We start from the raw sequence: 14,468 nt of genomic DNA on the forward strand, positions 1-14,468 counted from the left end.
ATTGATGGTTACATTGATGGATTGTTGTATATTCTTGAACTTCAAGTGTGAACACCATTGATGAACAAATGGGTTTGTTAGATTTCTTGTTGAAATTATGAAATTGATGTTTGAATTGATGAATAAACTTGTTATAGAACTATTATATATCATCAATTTGACTTTTCACATGCTACATTGCCCAAATTGAATTTTCAATTTTAAAACCCTAATTTCGAATTTGGGGAAGAAGATGAAGTTGACTTTTGTAGTTGACTTCTTATTTGACTATCAAATTGATATATCTTATGATGAATTTATGCGTGTGTGTGATAATGGAATGATATTGTTGATATTGTTGATATTCTTATGCTTGATTTGTCCAAAATATAGGGGAAACTATGGCGAAATTTTCAAAAATTCTTAGCCCTATATGTTTAAAATCCATTATCTTGGCAAGGAATTTTACACAAATATAATGGTGACTTATTCAAAGCCAATTACAATGAATGATAATTTCTATAATTTGTAGGATGGGATGCTCGAAAGAAATTGCAACGAAATCAAAGCATGATGTAGGAGAATCGAGTCGATCAAGGACATGGCAGCACACTACAGCTCAGCAGGCTATACAAGAGCCGGGGTCAAGGTCACTACGACACTTGACACCCATTCAACTCGCGACAGTAGACAACTATAAAGGAAAGCAGCTTTATGTTGGCCGTCACTTTGAGGATAATGTTTTAAGAGAATTTGGTTGTTTGGAAGAAGTGAATATGCTCCTTAGGCACCCACAACTCCGCTATCTGTTTCAGTGGAGAGGACCCACCTATGCACCTGTCACCTATGAATTCTTGGCGACCCTGGAGATTAGAAGGGAAGTCAACGATGCAAGGGAATCTATTTTATTCACTCTTTTCGGCAACCACTACAGTACGTCTGTTAACACTTTGGGTGTTACACTCGATTTTCATGATGCAACAAGCGTGTCCATGCCATATTTCAGAGATTTCAAAGAAGATTTTGATTCAGATGAAGTTGCTAGACGATATTGGAGAAGCATCACAAACAATGCCCCATACAACTCTTCAAACTTGAAGGCAAAGCTCATCACCCGGAATGCTCTGAAGGCTATCAGATTAGCCTTTGCTATAAATCTCTCTGGCCGAACCACGAATAGAAACAAGGCATACAAGCAGGACTTATTCTACATGTGGTGCATGGAGAATGATGTCAGTATCAACATGGGCGTTCAGGCTAGGAAATGGCTCCAAACCCAACAAAAGCCAAAGGTTCAGACTGTATTTATTGGACCTTTTGTTACTAAACTGTGTATTGGGTTGGGCCTACTGAACCAGTTGATGGGAGAGAGATCCGATGGTTGCTCAATTTCTTTTACCGTGGGTGAGTTCTTTGCCGCAGAACTACGGCTTGGAGGTGATGATGCACCCGATTTAAATGCTTCTGATAATGATGATGAGGACGAGGAAGAGAATGAGGAGGACGATGTTGCACAAGAGCAAGGCCCTACTCCTATGGATTGGGCAGCGTCGCAGAATTTTCATAGACAGCTCCATGAGGAACAAATGAACTATTGGCGCGAGGAGCATACTTGGCAGCAAAGCCACTTCACATCCATCTCCGCAAGACAGGATGTTCACACCGAGGACCTCAACCGCATGAGACAAGCGGTGGAGGATAATGATAGAAGAATTGCCGCTCTTGAAGCTAGATTCGACAGGCAATTCCATCCCTTCGGTGATGATTGATGCCTTCCTCAACTATTCTCGGTCCTAACTGATTGACACTTGATTCTGAGTTCTGTGACTTTGGTTAATATGATTGCTAGTCCCGTTTGAACATTAGGATCCCTATGCGCGGGGTTCCGACTTTTATTTCTTTTATCTCTTTACTTTGCTTTATTTATCTTTATCGCTTTATGTNTGGGAATGATAAGCGGGTGCATTTGTAGTTTTGAAAAAAGAGTTATTATTTGTGTTATCTAGGGAGAATTTTGACTAGATGCCCAAAAATGTTTACTCTCGAAATATCTTTGAGGAAGTTACTTTTCGCACCCATGAGAGTGTTTAGAGCCAAATAAGTTTATATTCTTGCCTGCTTGCATGATGTTCACCTCTTATTTACGTAGGATCTTAGTCAAGGATCTCTCGAAGTGGGAGTGTGCACTCTTTAATTTGAGAAAGATAAAACTAGCGAGGCCCGAAATTGAACTAACCTTGGTAGGGCATGGGGCAAAAGGTGAGCCTAATGGTGAGCTTAATGAGAAAACAAAACCCTTGAACATTAAATAGAAAAAGTCATGAGGGGTTGACACGAGGAGAAGTTGAAAAGGCAAAAGGCCAATCACCAAAGAGTTTAAAAATTGAGGGATGCCAATTCGTTGGGTTGTGTCCAAACCATACTCTTCTGTTAGCAAAAAGCATTATCTGGAGTCGGTTGTTCACATAAAAAGATCCCAAGAATTGAGAAAATAGAGCTGAGGTGAGCCGCTTTGCTAGGATTCGAGTACCCATTGCACTGACCTTCGAAAAAGCATGGATCTCCATGTGAAGTCGGGTGGCTCGATGACGTTATCCTAGGAAATGAGAAGAAAGAGGGACCGCGCTAAGCCAAAAGCGGTGAGTGGTCTATGCCCCTACCCTCATTTACATTTACGTTGGGCTTTGGCGTATAAGGATGGAAAGTTGATTAACTAGTGCACATCGTTCCCACTAGTGAGATCGGCTAGAGGCCCTATTTAAATAGAAGGTGAACCAAAACTTTGGAAATGCATGCTTGCGTATGGTGCGAGAAGTGTGATCCTTTGTTTTATTTGATTATCTACAAAAGGTTTTTATTTCCCGGAAATATTTCTTGAGTTGCTGGCATCTGACCAAAATCCTTTATAGATAACACAAATGATTTCCCCCATTTCAACAATCTTAGACACCCATCATTTTGACTTGCCAAAAGCTTTGTTTTGCATGAGAGAGTATCTCGAAGACTTATATGCTTAGAAAGAAAAAAAGTCTTGCTTGAGGACAAGCAAGAAACAAAGTGTGGAAAATTTGATAAGACTCCGAGATACCCTTATTTCAGGCACATTTTAGGGTGTTTTATCGCGTCTATAGTATCCTTATTTGGTAAATTATGTGCGTAAATGCTTGAAAATCACTAACTGATGCACAAAAGCTATTTTTAGCTTAAAAGAAGTAAAACAGGAGCCCTGGGAACAAATAGGACCAAAAGCTGAGCTTAAAGAGCAAACCAGGCAAAAGCGAAGCCCCGGAGGACCAATCTGGAACGCCACACGCTGTAACACCCCGGACCTACCTTCCCGTACATCCGAGGCATTACCGCAACACCTAGAGAGAGAGTTCTATCATTCCGCGATAAACCTCACTCTAGGTGCACAGGCTAAAGGAACTATTCTCATCACAATAATCACTCAACAGGTACTTAACACTTTCATACATAGCAACTGGTGAAGCTTCATTAAGCGAAGTATATAATGTTGCAAAAATACATACATAAGATTGACCCACGGGCCAAAATACCAACAAGGTTCCACCTAGACGCAACTGGTCATACCTAGCCATCACCGAGGCTACAAAAAAATATATGTACACCAAAAATTTCCCAAAGACTCCCAAAGATCCAACGTCTAGTCAAGCCTGCGGTACACGGGGCCAGTGAACTCTCCCCAGACCAGGTGCTACTCCCCCTCATACCAGGTAATATGGTCCAAAAACCGAGAAGTGGTTATGACCATCGACCACTCCTCCCAAACATCCCGAGGGCTAGGGTCCCAAGGGTAGGGGTAGTGCACAATGAACTCCAGGGGATCGCTACCATCTAACGGCTCTATGGGGTAAAAGCCGTAAGCAGCCTGGACCTCGTCCATAACCGGGCAAGAGACAAAAGGAGCCGACGGAGCCATAGGAGTATCTGGGTTGGTGCGAGCCTCGGGAGCATAACCAGGTGCGTATGGGTCTTCTCCCCCCATCATCTGTATGTAATCATCATAATCCATGCCCTGACACACATACTCCGGTGAACTTTCGGAGTTCACCGGGCTGCAAGAACTGACACTAGACGGCATCTGATAAGAACACAGTGAAGTGTAGTTAGCACAACGGCTAAGTAAGGATATCCATGGGTTATTCAAACTAAATAAAGGTTTTGTAAAAATTGTTACATAGAAACCCTATACCTTACTCATCTGCAAGATTCTACCTGCAACAGTCATAAATAGCAACTTGCATAGATTATGAGCACAATTCCATAACGTCTCATAACATTTTCCCTCTTGACAGGGTCATTTGATATTCATTTACATACTCAACAATATATTGCTAAACAATTAAACATACTAGTAAGTAGTATAAAACATAAGTCACATATCTTGCTTGTGATCACTTTAGTAAAAACCTTTCCCTCATAATGAGATGCTCATCACTTTTCACCTCTCAAAGAGAGAGATCACCCACAACCTTTGGGTACTTAAAAATTGTTACATCTCTCTTTCCTGTAGCTACGGAGTAACTACATTCGTATTTCGAAATTCCACTTAGTCCTAGATAGAAAGTGTGAGGCCTTTGGAGTTCTCTCTCCACTTTTGGGAAGCATTGCAAGTAGCAATGGGTACGCAACTCAAGATGAGTACAGCCTTTCACCCTGCTACTGACGGTCAAACGGAACGAACAATACAAACATTGGAAGATATGCTCAGAGGATGCGTACTGGACTTTCAAGGGTCATGGGATGAGCAATTGGACCTGATAGAATTCTCCTATAATAATAGCTATCATACGAGTATTAAGATGGCTCCGTATGAAGCACTGTATGGGCAGAAATGCCGAAGTCCTCTATGTTGGAGCGATAGAAGTGATGTGGTTATTCTTGGACCCCAATACTTGCAAGAAACCACTGAAGCCATCAAAGTGATTCAAGGGAGAATGAAAGTCGCGCAAGATCGCCAAAAATCTTATGCCGATCTGAAGCGACAATTCGTGGAATATCAGGTTGGAGAAAAAGTACTATTGAAAATCTCGCCCACAAAAGGAGTTAAAAGATTCGGGAAGAAGGGAAAACTAAGTCCTCGGTACATGGGGCCTTATGAAATTCTGGAAAGGATAGGGAATTTAGCCTATCGATTGGCCTTACCGATGGAACTTAGTAGGGTACATAACGTGTTTCATGTTTCTCAACTTAGAAGATATGTACCTGATGCCTCCCATATACTAGAGCCAGAAGAATTGGAAGTGGACGATTCATTGACATATGAAGAAAGACCAATTCGTGTCTTGGACTCCAAAACCCAAGACACAAGGCGAAAATCAATCAAGATGATTAAAGTTCAATGGTCAAATCATAGCCCAGAAGAAGCTACCTGGGAGTTGGAGGACGATATGAGGGCACGCTATCCTGAATTATTTGACTCATGTATGTAGAGTCAATTTGCTTGATACATGTATTTAAATCAATTTGTGTGCTAGCTAAGTGCTGAATATTGGTATGTGTAAGCGGGAGAAAGTAGCGAGTTACCTTGAAACTTTAGACGATAAGGAGGAAGTTTCGAGGACGAAACTATTTTTAAGGAGGGTAGACTGTAACCCCTCACTAATTCCAATAAGCTGCGATCGTACGTACCGGTCACGAACCGTAAAATTTTTAGGAATTTTGTTCGGACCCGATTGTCCTAGGAAATGGATTTTTAGACACCATACTATTATTCTTGAATTTCCTATTGAATTAAGTTAGCCCATAGCAGCAAAAATTTATTTTTGATCGTACATCGCGAAATTTCGCGATGTACCGAACCTAGCCCAAATTGGAGCTTTTGACTGGAATAAAATTGTAGTTTCAAGAATATTCTATTTAAATTATTTTCTACCGAAAATTCATCTGTTTCAATCCCGATCAGTCCAAGTTGAGATATTTTATTATTTTATTATTTTTTTTTCCTTAATCCTTATCACATAAATGTGATTAAGTATAAAAAAACAATTTTTTTCCTTTTCTTCTTCCTATTGCCGAAAAGAGAGGAGAGAAAAGGGAGAGCTCACCATTGTTTTCTTCCTTCAAATTCCATAGCCAAATCCTTCTCAACTCTTGATTTTATTCGGTAAGTTTTCAATTTTATTCGGTAGAAAGCTTTGAAATCCTTCCTAGGTTATGAATCTATACTTAATTTCTTGAAATCTCTTGTTATGGTGATGATTTGAATCTAGGGTTTCAAAGTGAAATTTGGGGAAAATCATCCAAAGTTGTTCCTAAGGAATTGTGACCACTTTGAGGTAAGGAAATTCCTTAAGTTGGTTGAGGTTTCTTGAAATTGAGTAATTGATAGCAATTGATGAATTAGGGATGTTGATGTGAACTTTATTGTGTACATATTAGTAGAAATTGTGAGCATCCATGTCTATGAAGGTCATAATTTGGAAGATATGTACATATATTTATGATGTGAGTATATCATGTACATTATATATATACACATGCCATTTTCGAAAATAATATATAATAAAATAAAAATAATTAGTATATATATATATGTATTAAAACCGTATGTGTGTATATATATATATATTATATGTATATGTTGTATTTATGTCCATATAGGCTTATACTTGTGAAAATAGTGAAAGGAAATCAGGGTAGATTCTGGCAGTAACTTCCGAGATTTATTGGGAAAAATTGGTAAGGTATTTTAATCCTATTTTTTTTAGACATGTAGTTCTATAGGTGTAGAACCCGCATATAAAGTTTCATAATGATCGGAGTAGTATAAGTATGGTTTTCGAATTTTTATCCAAAACTGGTCCAGAGAGAGAAAAATTCCGGACAGCACACTGCCAAGGGCAAAGATGGAATTTTCTGTGTTTATTCGCGGACCAAAATGACCAAAACTTTTTACGGACATCAAGTACTATGAGTTGGGGTTCTACCATAAAAATTTCAAGTGAAAAAGAGTTCGGGAACTATCTTTACCGGCTCAATCTTTCGGACTGCGCCAAGCTGAAAATTTCTGGCAGAGTGGGCGGACGCGACCTCGGACGCGCGTCCACTGCTCGTCCGTCGGCGTCCAGGGGTGCGAAAGTGAGATTAAATGTGGTTGTTTGGTGTAGGCTTTGATTATTATTGTTGATGTTTAGTTGATGGGGTTGTAATGATCTTAAGAGATTATTATGACTATGAATATGATGATGAGAGTTGAGATCTCTGTATTTTGGTATTATCAGATTACCTTGAGAATGAATCAATGTCGTGAAAGAGAAAAGAGAAGGAAAACCCTTATGTTTCTGACGAGTTGATGAGGACTTTGATTGACCTACGGGAGGGTTTAATTACCGTGGCCCGATGGTTGTTTATTTGACAAACCTCATGGGAGGGCTTAAAGTGCCATGGCCCAGTGATTTTGTTTATGTCTCCTTGACAAACCTCATGGGAGGGCTTAAAGTGCCATGGCCCAGTGGTTTTGTTTATGCCGTATGACATGCAATTCATACTGAGGGCGAAGTCTATTCGCCGAGTACTGTATCACTCGTAAGTTGCGGTTTGCGGGGGTGTGCACACTTAAGTATAGTTACTCATGAGATATCGGGCAAGATTCGTTTCAACGAACCTAGTTAGGCCAACTAGGATTCATTGTAACGATCCGGTATAGATCCAGGGGAATCGATAAGATACAGGGGAATGCCAGACATTGACCCCGAGTCGAGACCCAAGTGGAAAGGAGGGGACAGGATTGATTGCTTCTAAGGCCCCAAGCTCTCAAGTTAAGGAAACTAAGGATTTATTTTTTTTTGTTATAATGAATGGTAGATACGCTGTAACTACGAGAGAAGAGAAATGTGTGAAGGACTAGCACTGAATTATGCTAGTGATCTCGTTTTCTTGAGATGATTAGTGAGAAAATTTCCTTATGATTAATGATTTCTCTACCTATTTGTATTCTCAAATAATTTTGTCCTATTGCATAGGAAACTTCCTTGGTAAGAAAGAATAAAGTTTTCTACATCTTGGTTTTCAAAACCTTTATTTAATTTCGGGNTAGTAGAAATTGTGAGCATCCATGTCTATGAAGGTCATAATTTGGAAGATATGTACATATATTTATGATGTGAGTATATCATGTACATTATATATATACACATGCCATTTTCGAAAATAATATATAATAAAATAAAAATAATTAGTATATATATATATGTATTAAAACCGTATGTGTGTATATATATATATATTATATGTATATGTTGTATTTATGTCCATATAGGCTTATACTTGTGAAAATAGTGAAAGGAAATCAGGGTAGATTCTGGCAGTAACTTCCGAGATTTATTGGGAAAAATTGGTAAGGTATTTTAATCCTATTTTTTTTAGACATGTAGTTCTATAGGTGTAGAACCCGCATATAAAGTTTCATAATGATCGGAGTAGTATAAGTATGGTTTTCGAATTTTTATCCAAAACTGGTCCAGAGAGAGAAAAATTCCGGACAGCACACTGCCAAGGGCAAAGATGGAATTTTCTGTGTTTATTCGCGGACCAAAATGACCAAAACTTTTTACGGACATCAAGTACTATGAGTTGGGGTTCTACCATAAAAATTTCAAGTGAAAAAGAGTTCGGGAACTATCTTTACCGGCTCAATCTTTCGGACTGCGCCAAGCTGAAAATTTCTGGCAGAGTGGGCGGACGCGACCTCGGACGCGCGTCCACTGCTCGTCCGTCGGCGTCCAGGGGTGCGAAAGTGAGATTAAATGTGGTTGTTTGGTGTAGGCTTTGATTATTATTGTTGATGTTTAGTTGATGGGGTTGTAATGATCTTAAGAGATTATTATGACTATGAATATGATGATGAGAGTTGAGATCTCTGTATTTTGGTATTATCAGATTACCTTGAGAATGAATCAATGTCGTGAAAGAGAAAAGAGAAGGAAAACCCTTATGTTTCTGACGAGTTGATGAGGACTTTGATTGACCTACGGGAGGGTTTAATTACCGTGGCCCGATGGTTGTTTATTTGACAAACCTCATGGGAGGGCTTAAAGTGCCATGGCCCAGTGATTTTGTTTATGTCTCCTTGACAAACCTCATGGGAGGGCTTAAAGTGCCATGGCCCAGTGGTTTTGTTTATGCCGTATGACATGCAATTCATACTGAGGGCGAAGTCTATTCGCCGAGTACTGTATCACTCGTAAGTTGCGGTTTGCGGGGGTGTGCACACTTAAGTATAGTTACTCATGAGATATCGGGCAAGATTCGTTTCAACGAACCTAGTTAGGCCAACTAGGATTCATTGTAACGATCCGGTATAGATCCAGGGGAATCGATAAGATACAGGGGAATGCCAGACATTGACCCCGAGTCGAGACCCAAGTGGAAAGGAGGGGACAGGATTGATTGCTTCTAAGGCCCCAAGCTCTCAAGTTAAGGAAACTAAGGATTTATTTTTTTTTGTTATAATGAATGGTAGATACGCTGTAACTACGAGAGAAGAGAAATGTGTGAAGGACTAGCACTGAATTATGCTAGTGATCTCGTTTTCTTGAGATGATTAGTGAGAAAATTTCCTTATGATTAATGATTTCTCTACCTATTTGTATTCTCAAATAATTTTGTCCTATTGCATAGGAAACTTCCTTGGTAAGAAAGAATAAAGTTTTCTACATCTTGGTTTTCACAACATTTATTTAATTTCGGGAAACCAATGGATTTCCTTGCTTAGCCGTTGTGCTAACTACACTTCAATGTGTTGTTTTCAGATGGAGTCCAGCGTTAGTTCTTGCAGCCCGACGAACTCCCTTAGTTCGTCGGAAGATGTGGGTCGTGGCTTAGACTACGACGTTTTTGTGCAGCAGATGAGTGGTGCCGACCCTTATGCCCCTGGCTATGCTCCTACAGCTCCCAACAGCTCACTGGCAGTAGATAGTTTTCTTCCTATTCCCGAGGGTCCTGATGTACATGCCACTTTTGGTTTTTACCCCATCGAGGTGCTAGTGGGAAGTAATCCCCTAGAGTTTATCGTTTATTACCCTTACCCGTGGGACCCGAGTCCTCGCGAGTATTGGGAGGAGTGGTCTATGGTCATGGTCACTTCTCGTTTCCTAGACCATATCACATGGTTCGAAGGGGAATGGCACCTGGTCTGGGGTGAGTTTACGGGTCCGGTGTATCGCCAGATTGAGTAGGCAGGATACCCGGAAGGTCTGTAGGGGTTTATCCCTTTTTGTGTAAATATTATGTAGCCAGGGGAGTGACTGATCCTGAACTTATGTTTTGGCCGTTGGGCAAAAACCTCGGTGCATACTCTGTAAATATTTATATATATATGTATGTATATTATCTCAAAGTGAGTGGTTGTGTTTGTTGAGTGAAGTTTCTTTTAGCCTGTGCACCTAGAGCGGGGTCTGTCAAGAGAATGATAGAACTCGTTTTGGGTGTGGCGGTAACTCCTTGGGTTGTACGGTAAGCCAGCTCGGGGGTGTTACATCAGGTACATATCTTCTAAGTTGAGAAACATGAAACACGTTATGTACCCTACTAAGTTCCATCGGTAAGGCCAATCGATAGGCTAAATTCCCTATCCTTTCCAGAATTTCATAAGGCCCCATGTACCGAGGACTTAGTTTTCCCTTCTTCCCGAATCTTTTAACTCCTTTTGTGGGCGAGATTTTCAATAGTACTTTTTCTCCAACCTGATATTCCACGAATTGTCGCTTCAGATCGGCATAAGATTTTTGGCGATCTTGCGCGACTTTCATTCTCCCTTGAATCACTTTGATGGCTTCAGTGGTTTCTTGCAAGTATTGGGGTCCAAGAATAACCACATCACTTCTATCGCTCCAACATAGAGGACTTCGGCATTTCTGCCCATACAGTGCTTCATACGGAGCCATCTTAATACTCGTATGATAGCTATTATTATAGGAGAATTCTATCAGGTCCAATTGCTCATCCCATGACCCTTGAAAGTCCAGTACGCATCCTCTGAGCATATCTTCCAATGTTTGTATTGTTCGTTCCGTTTGACCGTCAGTAGCAGGGTGAAAGGCTGTACTCATCTTGAGTTGCGTACCCATTGCTACTTGCAATGCTTCCCAAAATCTCGATAAAAATCGTGAATCTCTGTCTGAAACAATATCACATGGTACTCCATGATATTTAACTACATGTTTAATATAGGCTCTTGCCAGTTTGTCCATCGACCAAGTCTTGTTCATCGGGATGAATCTCGCTGTCTTGGTCAATCGATCAACAACCACCCATATCTGATCACTTCCAGCTTTAGTCCTGGGCAATCCTCCTACGAAGTCCATAGAGATTGAGTCCCATTTCCACTGAGGAATCTCCAATGGTTGTAGTACCCTTCGGTTTACTTCTCTCTGCCTTAACTTTTTTACAATTCAAGCATCTGGCAACAAATTCGGCAGTATCTTTCTTCATGCCTGCCCACCAGAAATTTTGTTTCAGATCTTTATAAAGCTTATCTCCACCACAGAAATTTTGTTTCAGATCTTTATAAAGCTTATCTCCACCAGGATGAACGGAATTCAGATCTTTATAAAGCTTATCTCCACCAGGATGAACGGAATAGGGTGTATAGTGACGCTTATCTCCACCAGGATGAACGGAATAGGGTGTATAGTGACCTTCTCTCTTCAGTAGGTCCATTATTTTCGGTGTATAGTGACCTTCTCTCTTCAGTAGGTCCATTATTTTCTTACAACCTTGACCTTCTCTCTTCAGTAGGTCCATTATTTTCTTACAACCTATAGGTATCACCCACCTACCTTGGAATCTTACACTCCCATCCTGGTGCAATTCAAACGGGCCATATTTTCCATCAATCATCTTTTCCTTTATACCCTTTACCCAGTCATCCTCTCCTTGTGCCTGTTTTATCTCTTCAAATAGGGTTGGAGTGGCCGATAGGTAACACAATCTCATCTCTTGTTCCACTTGACCACACATTTTTATTTCCAAATTAAGCTTCTGAAAGTCTTTGCACAATTGTTCAGGTAATACCCAAAGAGCATGGTTTGATTTTCGACTCAAAGCGTCAGCTACTTTGTTTGCTTTGCCCTCTTGGTATTGGATCTCTAGATCATAGTCCTTAATCAATTCTAACCATCTTCTTTGTCTTAGATTAAGGTCTCTCTGAGTAAAGATGTACTTTAAACTCTTGTGATCTGTGAAAATTTTGCAAGTGACTCCATAAAGGTAATGTCGCCAGATCTTAAGGGCAAACACCACAGCTGCTAACTCTAGATCATGAGTTGGGTAATTAGCCTCATGTGGTTTCAATTGACGAGATGCGTAGGCTATTACTTTTCCCTTTTGCATTAAGACACATCCAAGTCCCTTGTGAGATGCATCTGTGTACAGTTCATAGCCATCTGTTCCAACAGGTAAGGTTAGTACTGGAGCAGTTGTTAACCTTTTCTTAAGTTCCTGAAATGCCTGCTCACATTCTTCATTCCAACTGTATCTGTGAGGTCGTCCGGAAACACATCGGGAAATTCACTCACCACTGGGATTTGATTGATCTCAGGTGCTTCTATCTCGGTGTCTTGCACGAAGCAGAGGTACACTTCACACCCCTTGTGAACGTACTTCTTCAACTTCTGCGTCGTCATCAACTTTGGTTCGGGTGGCTTCTCAGTTCCTCGATAGGATATCTTCTTTCCCTTCGGTCCTCGTAGGACTACCTTTCGCTCATCACACCTTATTTGAGCCTTATACTTATTCAGCCAATCTATCCCAAGCACCACATCAATGCCTTCTAATTCAAAACGAATAAGGTTTCCAGGACAGTTGAATCCTGCTATTTCTATTGAAACATTGTCATATCCTTCCTTACAGGCTACTACTATCCCAAAGGCAGTTTTCACATTCAAATCTAGTTTGATAATAGACCTTAACTTCAATTTATCCGCAAATGTAGAGGATATAAACGAATTAGTAGCTCCCGTATCAAATAATACCAACCCAAGCATTGAGTTAATAGGAAATGTACCAGATACGACGTCACTAGCCTGAGCCTGAGCGCTATTGACGACGTAGATTCTGCCCTGGTTCCCTGTGTTGTTCTCTCCCATAGGTGCCTTCCCTTTATTGCTGGAACCTGCAGTGGCCTTTGGCAATCTTCCTCGGTTGACTTGCTGAGAGTTAACCCCCCGATTTCCTGGTACCATGGGTTTCTGGCCGTTAGTCTCAGTAGATCCCCTTCTTTCCATGGGTTTCTGGCCGTTAGTCTCAGTAGATCCCCTTCTTTGGTTTGCATTCTGAGAGCGGTTCTGATAATCTTCTACCCTGGTGTTTGCATTCTGAGAGCGGTTCTGATAATCTTCTACCCTGGTTGGGGCATTCTGAGAGCGGTTCTGATAATCTTCTACCCTGGTTGGGCATTCGTAAGCCTTGTGTCCCTAATCTTCTACCCTGGTTGGGCATTCGTAAGCCTTGTGTCCCAGGAGGCCACACTTGTAACAGATGATCTTCACTCCCTGACAAGTTTCTCCTGGATGATTTCTTCCGCATTTCAAGCAACCAGATTGTTTCCTTGGAGTTATTCCTCCCTTCCTCTCTCCTTGCCTTGGGTTAATTCCTCCTTGGTTAAGCCTCTTATTTTCCCACTGAGATTTTCCTCGTCTATCCTCAGCTTTCCTTTTGCTCCGACCATAAACTGCTTGCTGGTCAAGATACACCTGGTAATGATCGGACGCTCTATTATATGCTTCCCTGAGAGTAGAGCACATAAATGGTGCGATTGCACTTCTCACTCCCCAGTCCAATCCCCTTACAAATCTCCTCGCCTTGCTTGGCTCCCAGTCCAATCCCCTTACAAATCTCCTCGCCTTGCTTGGCTCGTCAGGTACGATATCCTGAGCAAATCTCATCAGCTCAACATACTTGTCATGATAATCTTGCACCGTTGTTCTCAGCTCAACATACTTGTCATGATAATCTTGCACCGTTGTTCCTTGTTGTTTCAGTCGCAAAAATTCTTCACACTTGATGCCCTTAATTCGTTCAAGTCGCAAAAATTCTTCACACTTGATGCCCTTAATTCGTTCACTGTAGAACTGACCTCTTAATTCCGCCTTGAACTCTTCCCAGCCAAATTCTGGGTCTTGTAGAAGGTCAGGTCCAACCGTTGCCCACCAGTTGTCCGCAACTTTAGTCAGGTAGTATACTGCAGAAGACACTCGCTGTACCTCAGGACAATTCACAGCGTTTAGCAGTTTATCAAATGTTCTGATCCATTCTTCAAGGATCACCGGGTCTTCTTCCCCCGCATAAAACGGTGGTTGTCTAGCTGCTATGGCTTTAGTAACATCGACCCGTGGTTGCACTTGGGCTTGATTATGAACTTGCTGAGCCATCATGAACTCAGCCATCTGTTCCATTGCCATGGCCATACGGTCCATCGCCGAGACATCATTGCTATCCCCAGCAGGTACGTTTCGTCTGGGAGGCAT

General features: G+C 41.1%; 1 protein-coding gene across 1 annotated transcript; it reads right to left on the reverse strand.

Annotated features, from left to right (window-relative positions):
* Window positions 1–12,510: 12,510 nt before the first annotated feature.
* LOC116013224 lies at window positions 12,511–14,468 on the reverse strand. Its single transcript, XM_031252869.1, has 5 exons — window positions 13,845–14,468; window positions 13,421–13,802; window positions 13,258–13,294; window positions 12,604–13,215; window positions 12,511–12,520 (listed from the first exon to the last, which is right to left on the reverse strand). The coding sequence occupies exons 1-5, from the start codon at window positions 14,466–14,468 to the stop codon at window positions 12,511–12,513; spliced, it is 1,665 nt and encodes a 554-aa protein (XP_031108729.1).

Source organism: Ipomoea triloba, chromosome 3, assembly GCF_003576645.1.
Source record: "Ipomoea triloba cultivar NCNSP0323 chromosome 3, ASM357664v1".
Taxonomy (NCBI): Eukaryota; Viridiplantae; Streptophyta; class Magnoliopsida; order Solanales; family Convolvulaceae; genus Ipomoea; species Ipomoea triloba.